The sequence below is a fragment of the Suricata suricatta genome, chromosome 8, assembly GCF_006229205.1.
Source record: "Suricata suricatta isolate VVHF042 chromosome 8, meerkat_22Aug2017_6uvM2_HiC, whole genome shotgun sequence".
NCBI classification, from domain to species: Eukaryota; Metazoa; Chordata; class Mammalia; order Carnivora; family Herpestidae; genus Suricata; species Suricata suricatta.
Genome location: NC_043707.1, coordinates 128882249 through 128908297, shown reverse-complemented (window position 1 = coordinate 128908297; position 26049 = coordinate 128882249). Strand labels below are relative to the sequence as shown.

Genomic DNA, 26049 nt, shown 5'->3' with positions numbered 1-26049 from the left:
AATGGGGTGGCCTAGGGAGCCAATCAAAAAGATGGGGAACATTGATGAGCAGCCAATCAAGGCTTGTGGGGTGGGACTTTGAGGATTTGAGGTCCTTTGACTCAGCGCAGGACTCTCCAGAGAGTTCTACCCTTGCCCTGGCTGCTGGGGCCAGGAAAAGCTGAATAGAGGTTCTTGAATTACCCCTGGGTCTTGCTGTCCCAGCCAGTAATAATTCTCACTGTTCACTGAGCACCTACTGTGCACTAAGTCTTTGGTGCACGTAACACCCCTACCTGGTGGGTCTTATTACCCCTAACTTAAAGATGAGCAGACCGGGGCTCACAAGAGTCAAAGAGTGGTTCTCACCATGAGCTTGCATGAGAATCTCCTGGAAGGCTTCTTAAAACCCCGATGCCCGCACCCCACCCTGCCCCGGGGTTCTGCTTTAGCCGGTCTGGAAGAAGGCTCAGGAATTTGCAGCTCACAAGCTCAGGGTTCAGCGGATGCTGCCGGTCCAGGGAATGCGCCTTGAGAGACTCCGGGTTAAGCGTGTGTCCGACCATTGTGCACCAGAGTGCAAATCCAGACTCAGTACCCAAACCTGTGGCCTGGCCTCGCCGCCACCCCTCGGAGCGTGTCTGAGTGTGTGCGTGCGCACCTGCCCGTGTGCTCGATTTTATTTCTCTGTCAGCAGTAACCCGAGTTGGATCCTGCTCTTCCCAGCTTCACCGAGTCTCCGCCTCACAGGCTGCACCCCCCTGGCACCCCCGCCCCCAGAGCAGTCAGCCAGAGCACTCCAGTTGGGGCTGTTAATTTTATCTGCCACCACTGCGCAAGCACAGCAGTGTTGGGGGCGGGGCGAGGCAGGTGAGCGGGTGCTGCGGGCCAGGGAAGGTGGGGGATGGGTTATACTGCTGGCGGTTCCCTCAGGACGCAGTCGGCTCAGAAAGGCCCCCATGTCCGGGCAGGAAGGGTCCCGGGCCGTGCCCACCCACCCTGGCAACAAGTTAGACCCCTTCCATCGTTCAGTTGCGTCAGCGCAGGGGTCTACCCACTGTCAAGGTGGAGGGGGTGGTGGGCTCGGCTGAAGAGCCGCCACAGAACAGACCCTCCCCACCCCCCCTGCAGCACATGAAAGCACAGACAAGGCGAGGCGTTTATCTGTCTTGTCACCAACGGTGGCTCCATTTGGGGGCTTTTTGTCAAGTCTTTTTTCCCTTGGCTGCTATTACTACTCAGTTCAATATTTAATTTTCCCATAAACCAAAGAGTTGTGCTTTTCACCTCTCTTTTTCCTGCTGGGGTCTCCCTGCCCAGGGCGGGGTCTGCCTCCTCCTTAAGTTTCTGAGAGGAGGGAGGGCCTCAGGTGGGGACAGAGACTTCAGTCCTTCCAAATGGGGCCAGGATAGGTCCACCCCCCTCCCCATTCATTCATTCATTCATTCGACAAATGTTTGTTGAGCAAATCCTTGTGTGTCCGGCTTTTGGGAAGAGACCTTGGGATGTGACCTTGGGACGTGACCATAGACGAGAAGCATCCCTGTCTTCATGGTGCTTGCATTCTAAGGGGGGAGTCAGAGAAAAAGACCAGATGTGAACCAGTATATGAAAGAACTGAACATAACGATGAGTTTCGTGAAGAAACTCACAGCGCACAGTGCTGTGACAGAGAATAAACAGGGGACCTAGTTTAGATTGGGAGGTGACAATTGAGCAGATACTTGAGAGATGAGGAAGACCCAGCCGTGCAAACAGCTGAGTGGAAGGCAGCAACACATGCAGAGGCCCTGGGGTTAGAAGGAGCTTGGGGTGTTCACGGACCTCCCCCCAAATTCTCAGCGTGTTTGGAGCATGGTAGTGGGGAAGGTGGCCTTGGTCAAAGCAAGGCAGGGTCTCGTGGGGTCCCTTCCACAAACAGGCTGTGCGTTTGCCTGGGCCGTGAGAAACAAAGGCAGGAAGGAACAAGACAGGAATTGAACTTGACCTCCTGTGCTGTAGGCCTGCACGAGCACCGAGGTTAGGTGGACCAAAGACAAAGCTCCAGACTTCAGGGAGCACAGTCTCCTGGAGAAACGGGACAGAATGACAGGCACCTGTGAGAATGACAAGGGGACAGTGCTCCAGGAGCCCAGAGGATCAGCCCAGAAGGTCCTAGAAGGCTGCCTAGGGTCCCTAAAGCCAGCCCTCACGGATGGGGCAGAGTTATCCAGCAGAAGGGATGCTTTGTGCCGGGCACCGAGGAGGTGAGCGAGGTGCAGAAGGAACCTTGGGCAGCTCAGCGTGGACCAGGGTGGCTGCCTGGAGGAGGTGCTCCTTCGAGCAGTGCCTTGTAGAAGCCGGAGAGGCCAGTGGAGAGGATGGATGGAAACTGAGGTGGGGGAACTCCTCCCTGCTCAAAAAAAGGAAGAAATTTAAAATAGGGAACATGGAGGGACATTTATATTCATGCATGGACACTTTGATATTAAGAGGGTGGATTTCTTTTCCCTTGAAATACGGTATAATGACTGGCTGCTGATTGAAGGGAAGGCAGTCAATAGAGCAGGCATGCTGAGAGCAAAGAATGGATTTTTTGCAAATAATATAATTTTGAACTTGTCTTTTCCTCCCTCACCCCTCCCCACGTCTAATTGATTGCCACCCCATGAAAAATGACATTCAGGGCAGGACTCTGTTCGGCACCGTCACACAGTGGTACCCAGGGAACCGAAGGGATTAGCCCTTCCTCCAGACAATGGCCACTCCTGGAAGGGAAAGAAATTCTCTCAGCCCGGGGAGGGGTGTGGGCCGTCGGAGGGGTAATGTCAATGGTCCCTTTCTGCTTGTGCTGCTTATAGAAGGTTTGTGTCCCTTTTCTCATGTGCTCCTCCTCTCCAAAGTCCTGGAAGCAGGAACAGTGGCAGGCTATGTTTTATTGAACCCATTTTATAGATGGGAAGACTGACACCCAGCGGTCCCATGCAATGTGGGCAGCAGGGCCTGCACTGGACCCTGGGTGTGACCCTCTCTCGGAGCCGGGACCCCGACAGGAGCTGGAGAGGACCCCACCGGTGGGGAGGGAGCTGAACTCTAGGAGATGCAGTTACGGACACAGGCCTGCTGGGGTTGGTGGAAGGGCAGGTTTGTGTTCCCAAATCTCAAAGGCCACAGATGATTTACGGAGCAGAGAACGATCACATTAGCCTCAAAGTGAGTTACGATGACTAAAAAAAGTTCTGCTTTCAAGATAAAGACAGGCAATATTTCAGAGTTAATTTCATAAAACCGAGCACCCGACCATATCCTCCCTGTGTCGGTGTTAACTGTCAAGGATAAAATGACTGAATCCCCTGCCCGCCTGGCTGGCCGTGGACCGGAGGCAGCAGAGGCCGGCTGTGGTGGCCGCGGAGACGGACAGGCAGCCACTTCACCTTTCCCGATGCGTAGAGCCGGCAGGCTCCCTACTGCCCAGGGCCAGCTGTGTGCCAATGTGTCCGGAAGTGGCTCATAAATCCTGAAGCTCCGCCCATATCCAGGCTCTTACAACCGTGACCACCACATTCATCCAATCCGAATATGCCTGCTCCGTGTCTCTTCACCTGAGGAGGGTCCTTTCAGGCCGATAGTGCAGGTGGGTGCCCGCCGCACCCCCCACCCCCCAGTGCGCGCTGCACCGGCACAGACACCCCTGAAGATGCACCCACAGGATCCACAGGAGTGAAACCCTCCTGGTGGGTTGACCGACACTGTCAGAGAAGAGTGGGGGGGAGACTGCTGAGCCGGGGGTCTCGGTGGACTCTTGACCATTCTGTGCCCCGTGGATCTCAGCCACTGAGCTGCTTTATCCTGCTGGTTCCAGAGCCCAGCTTGGAACTCGGGATTAGTGTTGTCCAGGAAGCTGCATGGAATTTACGCTCGTGCCTGCAGCTGGCCATCTGCCTGTGACCGGACACTGCTCCCGGGGCCATGGGATCGATCCCAGGCATGGGGCACATGGGTGGCTGCTTGCTTTGACCTTGGTCAGAGATTGTTAAGAGGGACAGATGTGGAGATGAGCATGGAGATGGGGTTGGGGTTTGGGAAGGGGTGGAGACAGAAATGAGTGCTGAGGGGAGGATGGGAAGGGGCAGAGTGGGGAAGGGCGTGGACAAGGGGGCGGGGGAGAGAGGGGGAGGGGACAAAGATGCAGTTGGGGGAAGGGGTGCTGTACTTAGTCACGTACTTAGTCATGGGAAGTCAGAAAGAGGAGGAGGGAGGGGGAGAGGGTGACGTGACGCGTGGAGGAAAGGCATCCATTAAGCAGCCGGGGACACCCAGGTGTAGACAGCTCCCTGACTGCCCACACTCGGAGCCCTCCACCAGAAGACAGGAGGCGAGATGCAGAGTGACATTTTCTTAGGACACAGCGACTGAGGAATATGTTGATGGGAGAGTGTGGGCAGCCCGGGCTGTCCACAGATGTGAGCCGCTCTGCCGGTTCATGGTCCACACAACTGAAATCTGTTATTGTCTGCCGAGCTTGATTAACTGTACACGTTGCTAACACCTGCTCAGAAACATAACGAGGGACAGGAACACACCTCCCAATCAGGGTCTGCGTGGGCGGCATGCGTGACATGCGTGCAGATCTCCGGAATGGGGACGTGTGCGTGCGTGGAGGGGTGTGTGCGCACGCGCATGCGCACGTGCATGTTTTGGGACAGGGGCACTCGTGCTCTGCAAAGAGCCCTCGCCGGGATTCGGAAGTCCTGGGTGCCGGTCTGGGCTCTGCCACTGACTTACAATGTGACTACAGGCAAATCTCCCCCTCTGACCTCAGTCTGCTTACCCGTAAAATGGAAGGTCTAGACCAGTGTTGTCCAGCACCAGCTGGGCATCATGCAAGGCCCATATGTAATTGTAAGTTTTCCAATCATCCCATTGAGAAAAGTATTTCAAGGTGAATTAATTTTAATAATATATTAAGTCCAACAGAGCCCAAATATAGTTGCAACAGATAAAATATGAAATATTAGTCATAAGTTTGACATTCTTTTTAAAATGGCTTTCCAATTTCGGTGTGTATTTTACACTTCACAGCGCACAAGGACTCAGAAAGGCCACATTTCAAGTGCGCAACAGCCACAGGGGGTGAGCGACTGCTGCTTTCGAAGGTGCCAGTCCATGGCATCTCCCGGTCTTCCCACTAACCTGTGAGTGACCCCGAGGGCAGAGACCTTTAATTCTTTTGCCCAGGAGCAAGGAGCCTCCGGAAAGGATGTTAGTAACTAATCCTGCTAATAAGTGCAAGTGACGTGTACAGAGCACACCTCAAAACACCTTTCAGGTACTATTTCACTAAATCATCACAGGTACCTTGTAATCCCATTTTGTGGAGGAGGACATTGAGGTTCAGAGAGGTTAGGTAACTTGCCCAAGGTCACACAGCCAGTAAGTGGTATCGCTGGTCTCTGAACTCTAGGTAGCCTGATTTACAGCCCACACTTTTAACTGCTGTCCTGTCCTACCTCCTGATAATAGGAATGCAAATAATAATGGAAATGCTAGACTGAACCCTCGGGCATCTTGTACATATCATCTCTTCTGGTCCAATCAAGGAAGGTTCTAAGGGTCTCAATCAAAGTGAGAATAATGAGTGATATTGAAGGTGTCCCCTGCCATTTCTGGGCCCATGGGACTCCTGGAGGGCATCCTTAGCCCCTGCACACAAACCACCCCGAGTGGCAGCAGAGTTTTATGCCAGAGCTCTAATTGGCATGGTCCCTTCATCGCCGGGGTAGCTGAGGTAAATGGAGCCGCCCACAGGAGAGCTCCCGAGGGATCAGGGAGACAAGGCATCCGTGAAAGCTGAGATGTGCCAGGGACATGAGTGTTCCCCGTGGCTCAGATGTGTACACCTGGGGCTCAAAGCACTAATAGAAACGAGCTCTCTGGGGCGCCTGGGTGGCTCAGTTGGCTAAGCCTCCAACTTCGGCTCAGGTCAGATCTCACATCCGTGGGTTCGAGCCCCGCGTCAGACCCTGTGCTAACAGCTCAGAGCCTAGAGCCTGCTTCCGGTTCTGTGTCTCCCTTTCTCTCTGCCCCTCCCCTGCTCATGCCCTGTCTCTCTCTGTGTCAAAAATAACTAAAACATTAAAAAAACGTTTTTTTAATAAAATAAAATAAAAAATAATAAAAAAAATTAAAAAATAAAAAAAAAGAAACCCACTTCTTAGACTGATGGGTGGAATAAATGAACTCACCCACGCTGAAGGCTTAGCACAGCTCCCGGCTCCATCCTTGGTTCCTGCTGTGGGGCTTCGGGTGTTTCCCTGGAGTCTTAGAAAAGTTCAACTGCAGAACCTGGGACTTCTGGGTAATTGACGTGTTCCGGTGTATGTTTCCCCTCTCGGGATTCCTACCCCACTTACCATCTGCTTTATATAATCTTACACTTAATTACAATTCTGCATCCATTGTTCTCCCATTGTTTTCTGTTCCTTCCGCTTCCCTTGCCAACAGCACAGCACGTGGCGGCTGCCCGAATGAATGAATGGCTCGGACCTGGCTTCCTTTCACGAGGCCTTAACATAGGGTCGCCAGGTGGCTGTCACCCCCACCCCCCAGCCTGTGAGCACGTCTCTCGTAGCTATGTCTTATCACGGGGTGCCTACAGCGGGCACCTGGCACCATGCCCGGCACCTAGTAGGTGTCGGGAAATGTTTGTTGAGCTTAATTAAACGTAACTGGAGTGAAAACCGCCTGCAGGAAGGAAAGGCCCGTGGCTCTTCATTCTCTCCGCGTTCCCCTCCCCCCGCCACCCCACTGCACTTGACCCAAGGCTGTTGAAGCCAAAACGGACAGCCTTTCCTCAGTGAAGTTCTCAGATCCTGACTCCGGTCCTACTGAACGCAAAGGGGGCTGGGGAAATAATAGTGGGAATCCTAAGAATAGTGGGAATCTAAGAATCCTAAGAATGCTTGGGGTGCCTGAGTGGCTCAGTTGGTTAAGCGACCGACTTCAGCTCAGGTCATGATCTCACAGTTTGTGAGTTCCAGCTCCGCGTCGGGCTCTGTGCTGACAGCTCAGAGCCTAGAGCCTGCTTTGGATTCTGTGTCTCCCTCTGTATCTGCCCCTCTCCTGTTCTCTCTCTCTCTCTCTCAAAAATAAATCTTAAAAAATTTTTTTTTAAAGAATAGCAGCTTCCTACCATGTGCTAAGCCCTCTCACAGTTAGTAGCTGGCCCCTCTTCACATACATCTGCCGAGTTTTACGCCCATTTAGTGGATTGGGGAACTGAGGCTCAGAGCTTTCGTATCTTGCCCCAGGATATGGAGGTTTGGTAACCTGGCTGGAATTTGGGCCCAGGAGTTCCCAGTGGCTCCATGTGTGTCCTTTCCAATACCTCCTAGTGCCCAGGAGCCCTGGCTTTGTCACACCAGCCAGTGGTGGAGGGTGAGCAGAGCACAGTGAGCCAGTGGGAGGCAGGATGAGCCAAAATAGGCCGACCTCCAGAAAAAAAGGAAGGCGGCTGCTCTTGGCTTTAAATGTCTTTCAAAGTCACCCACTCTATTGTCCTCACTCTGCCCTAAATGGACAGCCTGTCTAGCCTGGGTCACACTCTGTTTTCAGCCTCCAAAATGCAACTTTGATCATGTCGCTGCTCTTGCTTAGAACTTTCAATGACTCCCCACTGCTCTCCGGACAAAAAAGAAAACTCATAACCAGTGATGTGCTGGGAACCCCCTCTCTAGGGGCTGGGGCAGAGAAGAGAACACACAAAAGGCCCTGATTTGTGGTGGCGACCACTTTCTGTGGGGTAAAGCTGCCTATTGGGGCCAGTTTCAGGCCACCAGAGCAGTCCTGAAAACGGCACCTCTGGGCCCCTGAGCTGGTAGGAACCGGCCCCGGCACACACTGCAAGTGGTAACCTGCGTCAGCGGCTCTGCTCTGCGCCCTGCACTCCTCCCAGGCCCCCTGGGCACCGCCTCTGCCCCCATCCCCAGCTCCTTGCCCTCCCCCTGCCGCGGCCTGCCTCCCACTGCCGCCTTCCCTGGGCTGACATGCTGCAGACCTTTGCATGTGCTGTTCCCTCCACCCGCCACACTTGTCCTCTATCTTCTGCTGCTTCCTCAGGTCACAGCACGGCATCACTTCCTTGGACGTGGGCAGGGGCTCCTTGACCTTGACACCTGTTAAACCTCCCGGTATCTGATGCGCTTCGCACGTTTAACTGTATGGCCTCTTGATTCATGCCCTCCTTCCCCAGCAGGCTGCAGGCCCATGAGGCAGAGCCCTCGTCCGTGTGCCCGGCAGGGACATCGTTCTGACCGGGGCTGATGCCAGTGGCACCGCCGGGGTCAGGCACCGCTCCGCCCCTTCCTGCTCCAAGCACCAGGCAAGGGACCTGGCCCAGCCTAGGCAATCGGTGATCTCTTCCTGAATCTTCCATTAAACCTTTGTCTTGCTGTGCTTTCCTCTCGGGTAGCCCCCCCCACCTCCATCGAAGTGGTGGCCGCGGACATGCCCGCCCCCTTCAGCCGCTACCAAGCCCAGAACTTCACGCTGGTCTGCATTGTGTCCGGAGGGAAACCAGCGCCCACGGTGAGTATGTCTGGAGTGCCCAGTTCCTCCTCAGTCCCTGCCGGGCCACCCTGTTCCGTGGCTTGTCCAGATGCAGGTGTCACCATGGTGTCCATTTTGCAGAATAAAGGGGAGAGGGCAGGGCTCCGTGAGTTGGCTCTGAGCCATCTACTCATCTGACCCACCCAGCTGTCGTGTGTCTGCTTTGTTCCCAAGATCCCAGCACAGACAAACCCACTTCCTCTGGACCCTGGGGTCCCAGAACTGCACCAGGGGTCCTGAGGGAAGCCGGGCATCAAGTACAGCCCTGCCCCACTTACTGAGCAGGATGGAGACGAATGAGGCCCAGAGAGGGGAAGGGACATGTCCAGAGTCACCCACAATGTTCTTGATGGATATGGGACTCAAGTTCATGCCCTTTAGCTCCAAGTCCACTGTGGAGGGAGTGAAGGGAGGAAGGACAGAAGGAAGGTAAGAGAGAGAATCCCTGTTTGGACCAACTCCAGCACAACCTATGTGCCTTGAAGTCTGCCAGCCCGGCTCACGAGTTATTGTCACGGCCGCTTCAAGGGGTGGGGGCACTAACACAGAGAACTGGGTTTTAGCCCCTGCCCTTCCCTGACCAGGAAGATTCCCCTCTGCTTCTCAGTTTCTGCAAGGAAACTTAGGGAGTGGACGACATTAAGATTCTCAGCTTTTTTTAGAAACAACAGGGCCTATTGGTCTAAATGAAATGCACGAAGCCCTGTGTATAAAACATTTAAGAGCGAAGGAAGGTCAAGCTGCTCTTAACAACCCCTGAAGCAGCTGCATGGAACCCTTACGGTTCCCTGAACCCATATTGAGAACCCATGAGCTACATACTGTTACGGTCCCCTCCAAGAGGATTGTATGATACACTTGACCCTGTGAGTTTCATATATTACTAGGATCAGTGAGGGGCTGGGGCTGGAGGGCATGACAGGTAGGGTTAGAGTTCAAGGTGGGGAGGCAAGGCCTTCCAGACCCTGACGGTCTCACAGGCATGAGGCGGTGGGGGTTACCTGGGGACCCAGGCCAGTCTCACCCCAGGACTTAGGCCCAGATGGAACCAGCTTTGCAGGGCAGGGCAGTAAACAGCTGCAGAGAAACCCAATGCAGGGTGGTGGTCAGGTGTGCACAGGCAGGGGTGGGGCAGGAGGCAGGTGCACACAGGCAGGGGTGGGGCAGGAGGCAGGTACACACAGGTGGGCAGGAGGCAGGTGCACATAGGCAGGGGTGGGCAGGAGGCAGGTACACACAGGCAGGGGTGGGCAGGAGGCAGGTGCGCACAGGCAGGGGTGGGGCAGGAGGCAAGTGCACACAGGCACACAGGCAGGGGTGGGCAGGAGGCAGGTGCGCACAGGTGGAACAGGAGGCAGGTGCGCACAGGCACAGGTGGGGCAGGAGGCAGGTGCATACAGGTGGGCAGGAGGCAGGTGTGCACAGGTGGGCAGGAGGCAGGTACACACAGGCACAGGTGGGGCAGGAGGCAGGTGCGCACAGGTGGGGCAGGAGGCAGGGGTGCAGAGATAAGACTTTGGTAAGGCCCATCTCCCTGCACCCATACCTTATAGACCCAAGGAGACAGACAGATAAAAATGCAACTTCAACCCCAGTGAGAGCAGGAAATGGTCCCCACGTTTCTCCCTTTGGAGCCCGTAAAGAGGTCTGGCCTCTCTAAAATCAGACATGCTACCTTTTTCTCCAAACAACAACTTCTTTTCCAGAGGACACAAAGAAAGTCTCCTCGTGGCCCTGGGGCTGTGGGAAGACTCCCCACCCCCACCCCTGCCTGCTCCTGCCATTTAAGATATGGCAATAAAATATTCAATATTCATATATATATATATATACATATATATACTTGAATCTATACACACATGCACACACACAAGATCCTTAATTCCCCACATTCCAGGCATGTTACATTTCTTTGCCTGGGACATCAGAACTTAAAAGAATTCTTTGGTATAAATTACAAACCCGCTTTTGAAGCACTTTTCAAAAAAAGAAAGAAAGAAATACCCAAGGCAGGCTATTATGCGCATATGAGACCCTTTGCTGGAGCTATAAACTGTGACAGATTCTCCGGGTCCCACATTTCATCCCCCTCCTCGCCCTCCCCCTCTCCCACTGCCTCCCTCCTCTCCTCTCCCACATCCTCCTCCCTCCCCTCACCTGCACCGCATGGTGAGAAAACTGCTTCCTGCCCTCCTCTCTCCCTGTCTCCCATCGATTTATTTATCGGATTTATGAAAAAATACACCCAATCCCCATGGGCCTCTGGGCGCACGTACCAAAATAAAAGACAGCAAATTACATTAAATGCCGCCTCTCAAAACTTGGATTCCCCATCAGCAGAGAAAGCGAGAAGATGTTTGCTTTTGCCCCATCCCCACACTTCGCTCCCTCCCACACATGCACCTGTTTCCTCCCTTCCAGTTGCAAACCTCCAAAATGCACCCACAGAGATCCCTTCCTCCTCCTCCTTCTTCAGGAGGCTCCCTTACTCTTGGGTGCCCACCACTTTCTCCCTCATCCACATGCTGCCCCAGGTGGGCACAGACCTCTCCTCCCAGCTGTGGCTGTGGCCTGGGCCCGTTTCAGTACATGGTGTCATTTAAGCATCTGACAGCTCTTATTCCCTCTTACAGGTAAGGAAAGGGGCTCAAAGAGGCTCACCTGCTATTAAAGACGGAGGTGGGCTCAGCCTCTGCCACTAGGGGCTGTGTGTCCCCCACGACCGGAGCTGGCTCAAAGTACTTGGGGTGCTGGAGGGAAAGGAATGAGAGAGAGTCCACCCAGAAGGAGGAGGTGGCCCTGAGAGAACGGGCCAGTGCCTCTGAGACCCCACTGGCAGCTCCTGAAATCTTTCCCGCCCCCTCCTTGTAATTTCAGGTTTATTTCAAACGCGATGGAGAGCCCATCGATGCAGTGCCCGTGACCGAGCCGCTGGTCGCAAGCTCTGGCCCCTTCCAGGACAGCAGGCCTTTCCGCAGCCTCCTGCACCGTGACCTTGACGACACCAAGATGCAGAGGTCACTGTCCCTGCTGGACGCCGAGACCCGGGGCGGGCGCCCCTACACAGAGCGCCCCGCCCACAGCCTGACCCCAGACCCCGGCCTCCTCCTCCAGCCGACCACTGAGAACATCCCGGAGACGGTGGTGAGCCGCGAGTTCCCGCGCTGGGTCCACAGCGCCGAGCCCATCTACTTCCTGCGCCACAGGCACACGCCGGGCAGTGACGGCACCGTGGAGGTCCGTGCCCTGCTCACCTGGACACTCAACCCGCAGATGGACAACGACGCTCTCTTCAGCTGTGAGGTCAAGCACCCAGCGCTGTCGATGCCCATGCAGGCAGAGGTCACGCTGGGTAAGACTTGGCAGTGCCCTCTCAGGCCCCCTGCAGAGCTGGGGGGCGGGGAGCCCGGAACTGGGTCCTTGGGTTGCGCGCTGCGGTGGACGGGTGGCGCAAAAGGGCGTCAGGGGCAAGCCCAGAGATCAGAGCCGGGGTTCCTAAGGAGGTTTGCTGAGCTGGATTGGGGAACATGGGAGGTTACAGGAAGGTCAGGGGAGTTTGCGGGACAGGGTCAGGAACACTAGAAATCGGGGAATTTGGGCAATCAGCATCAAGAACGTGGAGAGTCTGAGAAGTCTGCTGAACGCATAATTAAGCAGAAGAGGTGGACCGTGTGGCCTCAGAGTCTTGCTCTTAGCCTCTCGTTGACCCGCGTCATGCACCCATTGTCAGGGCATCTGCCCCTGAGCACTCTTGCTGTCCCTTCCTTAGAGACCTCACGGGCACCCCCTACAGCTAGGCATCAACCCACAGCCTGCCCCCTAACGCCCTCTCTGGACCCTCCGCGCTTCCCACTGTCTCGAATTCGGACCTCAGGGTACCATGTGCTCCAGCTGGGAGGCAGAGCAGCCCAGCGAAGGGCTGGCTCTCTTGCCCAAGCATCGGCTTTCCTGGGATGGACCCCTGCCCCACCCCCACCGAGACCGGGAAAGAGCCCCCGGAAAGGTGAGCGTGCAGCTCACATCTCACATCACAGTGACAAGGGGGTGCTGCCCTTGGCCTGCTCCACCCCTTGCCCACCCGGACCCCAAGCCAGATTCCAGACTCGCCTGCCCTGTCCCTGATCCTAGCCAGTTCCGTTGGTTGGAGCCATATTGGTGTGTCCACCCCCACCCCCCATCATCAGAGCAAGGGCAAGGCCCAATCACAGATAGTGAGCATGTGCGGGCGCGTGTGTGCACCCCAGGGAAGTGGGGAGTGGGTGACACAGCAGGGTCACCAAGATGCAGGCGCCAAATCCCGGGGACAATAGAGACCCCTGGGCTGGATTCCCATCCACCCTTGACTGCTGTCTGTTGGTGCGATCCCAGGCGTCAGGTCCCTGAGCCTCAGTTTTCTGACCTGTTGAGCGGAGAGAATAATCGTAAGCTCACAAATAGCAGGAGGCAGGCTCTATGCGAGATGATTTCCTTACAAGTTCTCCTTGCGCCTGGGCAGTGAGCCTACGGGGCAGCGAGAGACAGTGTCATTATCCGTGTCTCCTCAGTGACAGGAGCCAGGCTTGGAGTAACCCTCCTTAGGTCAGCCGGCCAGGTCCGACCCCAGGCCCACATTCTTCACCGCTGTGCTCTCCTGCCCCCTGCCGGGGCTGTGGCCAGTGGAGAGTGCAACGCGCTGGAGGGGTCCCCAGGGAGTGGGGGACACCCTGCGCTCTGGCCGTGGCAGGGAGACAGGAGGAAGGGCACAGGATCCAATCATCTGATCAGGACTTTGGAGGTCAGGCCAGTGAGGATCAGAGCATGCCTGCCATGGTCTCTGTTGTCCCCCTGCTGGGGTGTCCACCCCAGCTCAGACTCTGCTCCCCACAAGAAGACAGATGCCCGGTGGTCCCAGAATCCATCTCGGTAGATGGCGACTACGCCCTTCCCACTGATGGAGCGGGAGCCTTCAGAGTTACCCGCTTTTCTCGCTCTTTTCTCTTGCTCCACATCTAAGCCGGCACCGAGCCCCGGTCTCTCAGCCTCAGAACCGACCCCCGCGCGTCTGCCCCTTCTGGTGGCGTCCTCGCTGGCCACCCAGTCACCACCTGGACTTCGCGGCCGCCAGACTGCTCCGGCTCTCATCCACTCTGCTCCTCGTCCTGATTGATCTACTTAAAATATAAATGAGATCCTCACACACACACACACACACACACACACACACACACACACCAGCCCCTCCGATGGTGCACAGATAGATGGATAAAACAGCACAGAATCCAGAAATAGACCACATCGAGAGAGTCCATTGATTTTTGACAAAGGCCCCAGGCTCTTGAATGGGGAAAGAGAAGTCTTTTGGACAAACAGCCTTGAGCAACTGGAGACGCTTAAGAGCAAAATGACCCTGGTCCCCTACCTCACATACAGACAAGAATTAATTTGAAGTGAATCACAGGCCTAAATACGAAATCCAACATCATAAAGCTTCTAAAGCATCACACAAGAATCTAACTTTGTGACATCGAGGTAGGCAAGGAGTTTTTTTAAAAGGTCACAAAAGGCACCAAATGAAAAATTGAAAATTGGTAAGTTAGACTGAATCAAAATTAGAGATTCTGCTCCTAAGAAGGCACCTTCAGGAATAGAGACGGGCTGAGAAAAAATACTCTCGGTACAGATTTATGACAAAGGATTTGTATGCAGAATATATAAAGAACTAGTACAGATCACGAATGGTAAGACGACTCAGTTTTAAAATAGGACACATACAATGGCCAATAAGCATATTAAAAGGTTTATAATAGCATTAGTAGTCAGGAAAGTGAAGACTAGGACCTCAGTGAGGTACCGTTGCACAAGCAATAGAACGGCTAATGGTGAAAGAACTGGTGACGTCAAATGCTGACAAGGACACAGAGCCACCAGAGCCTTCATGCGTCACTGGTGCAAATATGGGATGGTGCCACCATGTTGGACGATGAACACTTGCTTACCAAGATGAAAACACCCTTACTTTATGACCTGGTAACTTCACTCCTAAGTGTTTATCCAAGACAAATGGAAATGTTATGTCCACAAACGTCCAGACATGAATGTCCACAGTGACAACAATGAAAACCGTAAGTAACCCGAACATCCAGGATTGGGAAGATGGGCGAACAAAGCTGTGGTACAGTCACACCATGAACTACGTCTCATCAATACGAATGAACTCCTGTGATACGCAACCATATGGACAGAGCTCAAAAACATTATACAGCGTGAAACACGCCAGCACAGGGTACACACTGCATGATGCCGTTTGTACGATAAACTTCTAGAATGTTTAACAAAAGTCTCCGGTGATAGAGGTCAGCACAGCGTTTACCATTGGAGGGAAGTGGAAGGAGGCATAAGGGAACCTTCCGGAGGGATGCGGATGCTCCAGAGTTCGGACAGTGGCTATGCAGGTGTTCGCCTTAGGATTCATCAAGTTGCGTTCTTCAGAAGAGCGCACTTCCCTGCATGACTGCCATTATATTTAAAACCAAATCCCAGTGGTGTCCATCCTTACCCCACTCTGTTCCATCTGCTCCAGCCACGGGTCCATTCACTCTTCTGTGAATGTGCCCAGCTCAGCCCACCGCTGACTCTGCACTGGCTTTCCTTTCCACCTGGAATAATCTTGCCCAGATATTCTTAAGCTCTCTGTCACTAAGGCTTCTATTCAGACCTTCTACTCAGCAGGTCCTTCCTTGAATACCGCATCTCAGACCACCTCCTCCTTGTGGCCCCGTCAGCTCCTTACCTCACTTTGTTCTCTGGCCTCACATTTCACTCAACCTGCAGGTATATTACATGTTTCCTTATTCTCTGCACCCCCACTGGAATTTAAATTCCACGTGGGCAGGGTCTTGACCTGCCTTGTTCACATAGTGCAAGGCTCAGAGCAATCCCTAACATATTACTCGGTAAGCACCTGTTTAAGAATTAATTCATACTTTTCTGGGTTGTTGTGAAGATTAAATAAGGCAGCGCATATCCAGTGCTTAGCATAGTGACAGAGAGAGTAAGCACTCAGTAAGTATCAGCTGCTGTTATATTCATCATTACAGCCCCAGCATTGCCCGGCACAGAAATCGACACAGTTTAGGTGTACCGTAAAGAACTAGATGTATAGAGCAGATGAAAGAATTAGTGGGTGAGTGAATGGCAGGTTTGTGTATGGATGGATGGATGGTTGAATGGAGAATGGTTAGATGGGTGGATGAGTGTGTGATATGATGAAATGATGGATGGATAGTGGGTGGGTGGGTAGATGGATAGATCGATGAATAAATGGGTGCATGGGTGGGTGGGTGGATGGATGGATGAGTGGGTGGGTGGGTGGATGGATGAGTGGATGAATAGATGGTGAGTGGGTGGATGAATACATGGATAAGTGAATGGATAGATGGATGAATGGATGGATGGATGAATGGATGGATGGATGAGTGGATGGATAGATGGATAAGTGAATGGATGGATGGATGGATGGTTGGATGGATGGATGGATGAGTGGATGGATGGATGAGTGGATGGATAGATGGATAAGTGAATGGATGGATGGATGGATAGATGGTTGGATGGATGGATGAGTGGATGGATGGAAGGATGGATGGTGGGATGGATGGATGGATGTTTCAGTGAACACCCAGAATTCCTGGGGGAAACCTAGAGGAGCTTTCCCGTGAGACTTCACAAGGCTGTTCTTGCAGTGGAATGTTCAGGAGAGATCAGGAGGGCAACTCATATAATCAGGACCATCTGGACTCCCCTAGACAGATGCATGCCACTTTACATGTCACGTTATCGTCTATCTGTCCTCGTTATCATTTTCAGAGCAACTCCTCAAGTAGTGTAGTAACCCACTCTCCCCACTTACAGGTAAGGAGACTGAGGCCCAACAAGTTGAACTGTTACATCCAAGTCATGCTGTCAGAGGGCAGAAGGCGAGGCCCCAATCCTGGGTCTCTGGACTCCTGCTCCTTCTGGGTATCCAGGGGCAGAGAGCTGGGAAAGCCCAGGGGCCGAGAGGAGACTCTCAGTGCTGTGTTCTAGGAGCAGGTGGGGGCGCTGGGGGGCAGGATTTGACGGCCAGGAGCTTCTGGTGGCTCTCGGTGGGGGTGAGAGTGGGGAGGATGCCAGCTGCTGGCCTGGCCTGGCCACTGGAGGCGACAGTGACGGTGGGGGCAGAGCCCCTCTGCTGCCAAGGCGCAGATGCCAGGATGGAGCCCAGAGTGATGGCAGAGCAGACCCCTCACTCGCACCCCCTCCCCCCCGCCGCTCGCTGTCCCCCAGGTCAGCTCCACACAGGAGCCTCTGGGAACCAGCAGCTCAAGCAGCCAGGGAGAGAGTCTGGCTGCCCAAGTACCAGACGGCAACCCCCCTCCCTACCACCCCTGGCCTCCTGGCCTCCCTCTGAAGACCCACCGAGCCCTCTGCTCCCTCCACTTCCTTGCTGTGTGACCTCTGGCAACCCACAGCCCTCCCGAGCGCCGGGTGTATGGCCTATAAAATGGGTTTCATGCGACCCGGCCTCAAAAGCTCGGTAAGGGTGGGTGTGATGGGCCTTTTAGGGAGACTAGTGCATGCGAGGTTCCCTCCTGCCTCACTCACGAGGCCCAGGCTTCCGCCTGAAGGACTAGGTGGGCCTCTAGCACCCAGGGCAGTGCAGAAGTTCCCACTTCTCCAGGCAGGGGTGCCCTTGGGACAGCACCATCCCGGGTGAGGGGGCAATGAGCAAGCAGGCAAAGTAACCCTGAGCCATGCTGCCCCCAATGGAGTCACAGCCCTTGAGGGTTAATAAAGAGGGGGAGGGACTACTTCCCAGCCGCTCCCACCCAGGCCTGGGTTTCCTTACAGGGGCCTTCTGGAAGGTTGGAAGGTCGCACAACGCCCGTCATGCGGCAGGCTCTCTGCAAAGAGCAGTGCTCCTGCCCACTACCTCCCCGACAACCCTAACAGCCGGTGGGGGTGGGTGGGGGCGGGCAGGCGGGGCTGTTCTCATTCCCATCATGCACCTGGGGAAAGCCAAGTGCAGTGACTCTCCCAAGGGCACGCACGCATGCCCTGGAGTCCATCCTGGCCTCCCTCCCTTCTGGCGCTGCCTGGCGTAGGCACCCCCCTCCTCCCACGCACACTTCCCTCCGCCCCGTGTGGCACTTCAGACACCCGGCCCATCGTTTAATTAACAGTCTTATCGTCTCCTTCTCAGCAAACGAACTCAGCAGTGCCAGGGAGCCCACCCACATCTGCCGGCTGCTCTGATTTCCACTCGGAGAGCTGAACGGGAAGGAGAGGCTGGGGAGGAGGCAGGGGCAGGTGGGGGAGAGCCCAGGCCAGCCCCAGGGCCTGGGACACGACTTTTCTCCCACTGTCATGCCCTGGAAGATGTTCACAGAGAAGACACAGAGTGAGGCCCTCTGATCAAAGCCCTAAGATCTCCCTCCAGCTGGGGAAGCCAATCCCCCGGGGCCCCTGACCTTCGGCCTCCGTGCCCACAGGCCCTGGCTCTTCCCTCCCCCTGGAGCCCTCCTCCTGAGTTTTGTGTTTCAGCTGGAATGTCACCTCCTTGGAGGAGACTCTGGCCAGCACTCGCCCTCCGTGTGAGCATCTGCATTACGGTCTCCGGTCCGCGTACCTGTGCGCACGTGTGGAACGTGTGCCCGACTACAGTGTGAGCTCCCAGCCGGCAGGCGCCCGGCGCTGCCCGGAGCCTGGCACCGTGGTGGCTCACGGATTGCCTGTTGAATGGCTGAATGAATGTCGGGGAAAGAGCCCCAGGAAGCATGGGAAGTTAACTCCATGGGTGACCCTGGATAAGCCCCTTCGTTCCCCTCGGTTTCCTCATCTGACCCTGAGGGGCCGGGCTCAGAGGTCCCAATGACTCTCCCAGCCCTGACATTCTCTTGTGCGCAGAACAGCAAGGCCACGGGCATCTTGTCCCCCAAGCTCACGATATAAAGGGACTTGAAAGAAGTGAAACAGGAGGTGAGGAAAGGGGCAGGGAGGACAAAGGTCCAAGGGAGGAGATGGTCCACCCACACACCTGTCCACCCCCCATACCTCCAATCTAGGGATTCCAGAAAAACCCCATTGGGCAGACTACCTAGTAGAAGGAGCCTCAGGACAGCAGGTGGAGACACCTGAGTCTTGTCCTGGCTCCTACTCACCGTGTGACCTTTGGCAAGTCACTTGCCCTCTCTGGGCCGTTAACCCAGCCATGCAGGGGATGATAATGCCAGAGCCCCGCCCACGAGGGTTTAGTGCAGGTGGCAGTTTGGGGTGCTTCAAGCGGCTGCAGCCGCTGAAACAGGCTTCCCGCCGTTCACAGCCGAGTCATTTCCGGGATGGACTTCTTTTCAGGCGTCCCCACCTCCACCGTCCACTGGGCTTCTCTGACCTGACCCTGACCACACTGGTTGTGCTCGCCTTTCATCCCCCTTGAGAGTGAACCCCACAAGGTCAGAGATGGGGCTCCGCACATCACTGAATCCCTGGGTCTCAGGGTCTGCCAGGCCGCAGGCGCTCGGGGACTGAGCATGCGCAGACACAGGTGTGGGTGAACGGATGGCCTCAGCGGAGCGCCCGGCTCAGGGCGGCTCCCCCCAGGGATGCTCACAGCTGGCCTGGCACTTTCTCTTCCGTTTCCCCTGCGCCTCCTTTCCTCGCTCAGGCTCCCCTTCTCCATACATGCGTGTCCTCTCTGACCCGGCCTTCCTTTCCTTACAGTTGCTCCCAAAGGACCCAAAATCATAATGACACCCAGCAGAGCCCGGGTCGGGGACACAGTGAGGATTCTGGTCCATGGATTTCAGGTCGGCCTCTCTCTGAGCATCTGGAAGGGTGGCGGGAGGCGGGAGGGTCACCAGGGGTCACCAGTATCCCTCCAAGACCCTCCCCTTGACCTCAGTACCCCAGCCCGGGTGGCAGAACGGCCTCTGCGGAGGAGTGGCAAGCGTTCTGCTCTCCCATCCAGAACCCAGGGCAGATACAGCTCATGGGTCCTGGGGTCCTTCTCTGGCTGGGGTTCCGGGGAGCCACTCCTAACCCATCAGATGGCAGTGTGGTTCCAGCCCCAGCCAGGCCATGCCTCGGACCCCTTCCCGCCCTGGCAGGGTGGGTCCTCCTGTGACCCAGCTCCCCACCCCCGCCCGACCCACAGAACGAAGTCTTCCCGGAGCCCATGTTCACGTGGACGCGGGTGGGAAGCCGCCTCCTGGATGGCAGCGCCGAGTTTGACGGGAAGGAGCTGGTGCTGGAGCGGGTCCCGGCCGAGCTCAACGGCTCCATGTACCGCTGCACGGCCCAGAACCCCCTGGGCTCCACCGACACGCACACCCGGCTCATCGTGTTTGGTACGCTGCCCTGAGCGAGCATGGGGAGGGCCACCAGGGGTGGCCCTGGCTGGAGCTGTCCCCAGGACACAGGAGCAGCGAGGGCCCGGGGCCCCTGAGTTTGCCCTGCGAGGACGTCCCCCACAGAGGTGCTGGAGTTTGGTGCTTAAAACCAGATCTCTGGGTTCAAATCCCAGACCCACCACTTCCTAGCTGGGCAGCTACTTAACCTCCCTCGGTTTCTCCATCTGTAAAACGGAGCTAACACCACCTATGCGCAGGGGCTCTGGGCTGTCCCGAGGGAACATGTGATACCAAGTGGCAGGTGCTGGATACGGGGGAGGGGTTCCTTTATGGAGTTCCGAATGTCACCCCAATCTGGTTCTCTTTCTGTTCTTTCCAACAGAAAACCCAAATATCCCAAGAGGAACGGAGGACTCCAATGGTACGTGCTCACTCTCAGAGCTGCTTGCTAAAAAACAAGGGATCTACAAGGTTCCGGCAGCCCTGTCTCCCCAGCGGCCCGTTCATATCCCCTGGCCTTTCCCTCCAGCCTCAGATGGGCGGTTGTCCTCTAGGTCAACAGAGTCTGGGTCGGGTGGTCAGGAAAGGGTGCTGAGGTACTTAGGGGGACTCAGCACCCCAAATCAGCCAGGGGGGATTTCCAGGGACCCAGCGTGCCCCCTCACTCCATCCACAATGACTGCTTCTCTTAGCTCAGAGAACTTGGCCATGGGCTTGTGCCCCCGGGCTCGGACCCACTCCATGGGGGCAATGGGATCCACACTCAGGGGCCGCGGCTGGAGGTGTTTATACCACCCTCCCTGAAATGCTACCCAACCTGAGCACCAGTCCACAGGACGCTCCCTGCGCCCCCGGCCCCTTCCTCCCCACACTGGGCCCATCTCACATTTCACAATGGAGGCCCCCACCCCTGGTCCCCACTGGCTGGTCTCAGTGGGCACGAGGGAGCCTGAGCTCAGTCCACCAAGCCTGGGGCAGCGAAGGGGTCACACACAGTTTGGTGGGACAGGGGTCAGAGCTGGGATAGGAACCCGGCGCATCCTGTTGCTGAATCCAGACTTTGCTGGGGCTCCTTGAAACTCCTACATCCCGGGGCTGCACCTGCCCCGCCCATCAGGGTCTGCGGCCCTGACCCTGACCCTGACCCGGCTCCCTGCCGCCCCGACACAGGTTCCGCCTCTGGCCCTGCTGGCGTCCGGCTCACCTTGGTGCTCGTCCTGACAGTGGTCCTGGAGCTGACGTGAAGGCTTGGCCGCCGTGCCCGCCGCTCCACCCCGCACTGACATCTCTGCGATCGGTTTTCTTTTCTTTTCTAAACTATTTCCAGTCTCTTCTTAGTCTCTTTCTGTCCGTGTCTTGGCTTCTTCAATCAGTTTAATTAAAACAAAACAATTTTCCCCACCTTGGTCTACGGCTCTGAGTTCTTCGTTTGTTCTATAGCAGTGACTGGTATGCCCTGGCACCCCGTGTCTGGACAGGCCTTGGGGAGGGGGTGACAGAGGAAACGGGAGACATGCTCCTTCCAGGAAGAGGAGTGGAGGTGCGGCTTATCGTCCGAGTGACCAGATGTGAGAAGTAGCTGGAGATGCTCAGGAAACTCAAGGCTCTGTGGGGCTGAGTGCAATAGTCAGCTGTTGCCACAATGATGCTTCGTAACAAACCAGCCCAGCCCCAATGCTATGTGACAATGTGCATTTACGATTATGCTCACGTTCAGGATGAAGCCGATCTGCTGATCTAGTCTGAGCTCAGCTGGGCAGCTTGGCTCAAGCAACAGGTCAACTGGGCTGGACTCTTGGCTGTGGTCCGGCTCAGGCCTCCTGCACAGGTGTTTGTTCTGGGCCCAAGCTAGTGGCTCTCTGACATTTGATGTTCTTATGGCAGCTCCTCAAAGCTCAAGCAGCAACCCAAACCCCACGGCCGAGACAAGGCATCTGCCTGTCACATCTATGAAGGCTTCTTTAGCCAAAGCAAATCACCCAGCCAGGGCCAACACTGATCATGATCACACAAAAGTCAGTGGTAGAGGTTCCAGAACTTCCTACTCAACCTAGAGAAGATTCCTTGTGCCAGTCAGCCATTAGCTCAGAGGGAAGGCCTGAGTGCCTGGGGAGGGTGGGGGTGGGCCCCTCTGAGCTGCAGCCAGGAGACCCCATGGAGGACTGCGCTGGTCTGCATAGGCCAGGCCGTGCCGCAATAGCACAGTAACCCAGAGTCTCACTGGCTTAGCGTAACAGCAACTTACTTGGGGTTCATGAAAAGCCTAAGGCAGGTCGGGGCGGCCCTCTTCCATCTTGTAGCTACACTAACCGCAACATGCAGCCTCTGGACTTGCCAGGGTGGGGGAAGGGAGGGCTGGAGGGTCGCTGCGGCAGGCAAGACAATGGGCCTCCAAAGGTGTCCCTGGAACCTGTGATTGTGTGACTTCCCATGACAAGAGTGAGTTGGCTAATGTGACTGATGTAAAGATCTCAAGATGAGAAGATTCACCTGGATTATTCCTGGTGGGGCCAATGTCATCACAAGGGTCCTTTGAGAGGGAGGCAAGAAGGTCAATGGCAGCAACAAGACGTGTGATGACTAGGGGGACAGAAGAAGAGGCCAGGAGCTCACATGTGCAGGAGGCTCTGGATACCAGGAAGGCACAGAAACAGATTTTTCCCGAGAGCCTCCAGAAGGAGCAGACCCTCTGATGATTTAAGTGCCAAAAGACTCTTTCAGACTTCTGGTCCCCAGGATGCTATGGGAGTAAGTTTGCCTTGCTTGAAGCCACCAAGGTTGTGATAATGTGTTACAGCCTCCACGGGGAACTCATCCAATCACAGGGGGTTTTGAAGAGCCAGGCCTGGCATTGCCATAGGCCACCTGTGCCCCCCTCCGCCAGACGTAGTTACGTGGCCCCAGCTAACTGCGAGGAGGCTGGGAAGTGGTCCTCCTACGTGCCTGGGAGAGGAAACGCAGTGGAGAGCACAGAACACTGCGTCTGCCCCAGGGAAGCACAAGACAGAGGAACCAGCCCGGGGGTGGGGGGGGGAGGAGGCCCCATCACAGGAATGTCCCCCCCACCCCATCACAGTGCCCTGGGCCTCTCCCTTCTCCACCAGGAGACACATGGCTTCACTGAGCTCTTTGTGCCTCTCCCAGAGCATGCGGACGTGCTGGGGAATTGCGGGTGGGGGTGGAGGGGCATCCCTTCCAAACCTCCAGACCCAGACACACCAGGCTGGGAATTAAGCAGTGGCTTTGCCCCTCCTCCCCACTTGCTGTCATCACAGCCCCTTTGCCTCTGGCCAAGTCAGGATCTCAGTGGCCAATTCAATTAATTTCCACACTGCCTCCCAATTCTCCACCCCCCCTAACTTTTTCCTGCACTTCTCGGCTCAGATATCCAACTGGCTACAATTGTCCCCTTCCCCCCATGGGTGCCTCACATGAACTTCCCACTCCCGGTGGGGGGGGGGGGCTGAAACTCAGCTTTGGATTTCCCTCCCCAATCAGGCTACTCCTCCAGCCTGGACTTCTCAGAAAAATGGTCCCCATCAACCCAGCTGACTGAGTCAAACATCAGGCTTTTATCTCTTCTTCCTCCCTCTCCGTCACCCCTGCACATGCAGCCCGACAACCTGCTGGCATTACTCTCAGAACTCACCCTGAATTCACCCCCCTTCTTCCCCTCTGCCTCCCCCCTCCACAAAGCCACCTCTTGCCTAGGACACTGCCCCGGGTTCCTATCTGCTCTTGCCCATCTGCCCACCCCACCCCGCAAAGCAGCCAGATGGATGCCTTTTAAAAATAAACTATTCCCTCCAAGTCAGAACCCTCCAATGGTTTACTCTCTGCTGCAGACTGAATGTCTGTGTTCTCCCCAAATTTATGTTTGGTACTTCGTCCCCAAGGGGATAATGTTAGGAGTTGCTGAGGTCATGAGGGTAGAGGCCTCAAAAATAGGACCAGCGCCCTTAGAAAGAGACCCCCCAAGAGCAAGCTTGCTTCTTCCACTGTGTGGGGACACAGCTAGAGGCCAGCAGTCTGCATCCTGAAAACAGGGCCCCCACCAGACCTTGACGCTCCAGCCCCTGGACCTCCGATGCCCAACTTCCAGAAGGGTGAGCAATACATTTCTGTAGGCTCATAAGCCACCCAGTCTGTGGTATTTTGCTATAGCAGCTCCGATGGACTAAGACACCACCATGCAGGACACAAATCCAAAGCCTTTACAAGCCATATGGGACGCAGCCCTGCCTGGTGATCGCCACAATACTGCTGTGTAACAAACATCCCCAAACCATTAATGTCAACAACTAATTGTTATTTTCATTAGGCTGCTGAGCTGAGCCAGGTTTAGCTGACTGAGACCGGGCTCCTCTTGTAGCTGCAGTCAGCTGGGGGCTGCCTGGTCTAGAATCACCTTCACCAGGATGACTCCGTTCTGTCCCGGGGGGCTGGAGCAAGAGGGACAGCGTAAGCACCCAGGCCTCATGTGGTCCAGGCGAACCTGCTCTCTGTCACCTCTACTACATTTAACTTGCCGGTACAAGCCATGAGGCCAGCCCAGCTTCAAGGGGCAGAGAAATAGGGTGGACTTTTTGTTGAAAAGAGCTGCGAAGTCACACTGCATATCAGATGAGAGGCAGACGTAGGGCCATTTTTTTGCCATCTACGTGATCTATCCATTTAATAAACATTTGCCGATCTGCACTTGGCAGGTTGATAGCACCACTGAAGCAGATAACTTTCAAGTGTTGGGGGCTCTCAGACGTTTGTCAGTACAGACATCCAGGCCAGATCAGCAGGCAACAACCACACAGTGCCGCCGGCTCCCCACCCTACTTCCTTCTTCCCCAAAGCTCCGTTCTGTCTCACATGAACCAACCTGCCCCCTCAGCTGCCTGCCAGCAATCTTACCTAAGCCTCTGTCACACAATGCCTTTGCCTATTTTCTAGAAAGAATAAAAAAAGATTTGTTCCCTCTCTTTGGCTTCATAGAGGGAAGCCCATGTAGGCGTGAAATTGGAATTGCTTTGCCCCTATTAACAGTGCAGCCGTTGGGCTCCACTGACCCCGGAAACCTACTAATATCTGAGCAGCAAGTGAATGAACTGCAGAGAGTGGCAGGGGACACGCCCGAGGAAAGCCAGCCGAGTTCCCCAGGGATGGAGCGGCCGTCTGCTTTGGGCTCTGAATTTTGAGGACTCTGTGCCCTAAGCACCCTGGAAATGGCGGCTCATTCAAGCTGGGATCAAAGGGAAGGAAGGCGGGATGGGTAGGGCAGCGCCCAGCCTGAGAGGGCAGATGGGTTCCTCGTTTCTTTATCTGGTCACTCTTGACAGACTCTGAGCCTCCGCTTCACCCAGGCCTGTGCCAGGCAGGGAGACAAGGCCATGCCAGCAAAGAGCTCCCAGTCCATCTGGAACGACAGAGGGGAAAGGACCCAAAATTCCGTGTAATAAGTGTTGGAATAAATGTATGTGAGCACCCGGTGGGGCCAGAGAAGGGGTGAAAGATTGTTCTACCCAAGGAAGGTCAGGGGAGGGCTTCCAGGAGGTGGTGACATCGCAGCCAGGCCTTGAAGGATAAGAAGAGGGCATTGAAGTCAAATCTGTAACCTTCACGGTTTGGCCCCAGGTCGCTCCAGGCACCTGAGCTGTCTCTCGGGCACCAGATGCCATGAGTTGTTGGGAAGAAGTCCATGAGGTTGCACAACTGTCTTAAAGCAAGCAGGCCAGCCAGACACATGGCTGCTGACCCCCTGGGCGCTCCATCTCCGCCACTGCTCTTCAGACACAAGTGAATTCTGACCCCGGTCCGAAGGTGATCCTTGCCCCCATGCTGCTCTGGCTTTGCAGAGCCCCCTCCCCCGGCTGGTCAACTGGCTCCCTGGCCTCTGTGCCCCTGGTGCCCACTGATCGCTGTGCCTGGCTGACCAGGCAGGTGCAGGGGCCCCCACTGGACCTCCAGGGGGGCCACTCCCATCCCCCACCCCCCAGCCCCCCAGCCCCCAGTCCCAGCCTGTCGGCCATGGTGTCAGTCCACCTCCTCCTGATCAGTGGGGCTCTGAGTTGGGCCCATAGAGAGAAGGGCTCACGACTGCCCTTTGCAGTCTTTTGTGGTGGCCCCGAAG

At 55.6% G+C, this 26049-nt stretch overlaps 1 protein-coding gene across 1 annotated transcript in view; it reads left to right on the top strand.

Moving 5' to 3' along the window:
- Positions 1–21334, top strand: part of IGSF21 (immunoglobin superfamily member 21) — a gene marked incomplete at its 5' end in the record, with an annotated part of 228532 nt that extends 207198 nt beyond the window's left edge. The window contains 6 exons of the mRNA XM_029945894.1: positions 8429–8544; positions 11443–11917; positions 19300–19385; positions 19733–19925; positions 20311–20349; positions 21099–21334. Of these exons, the coding sequence (XP_029801754.1) occupies positions 8429–8544; positions 11443–11917; positions 19300–19385; positions 19733–19925; positions 20311–20349; positions 21099–21172 (983 nt within the window). The remainder of the gene's footprint in view (positions 1–8428; positions 8545–11442; positions 11918–19299; positions 19386–19732; positions 19926–20310; positions 20350–21098) is intronic.
- Positions 21335–26049: the final 4715 nt, after the last annotated feature.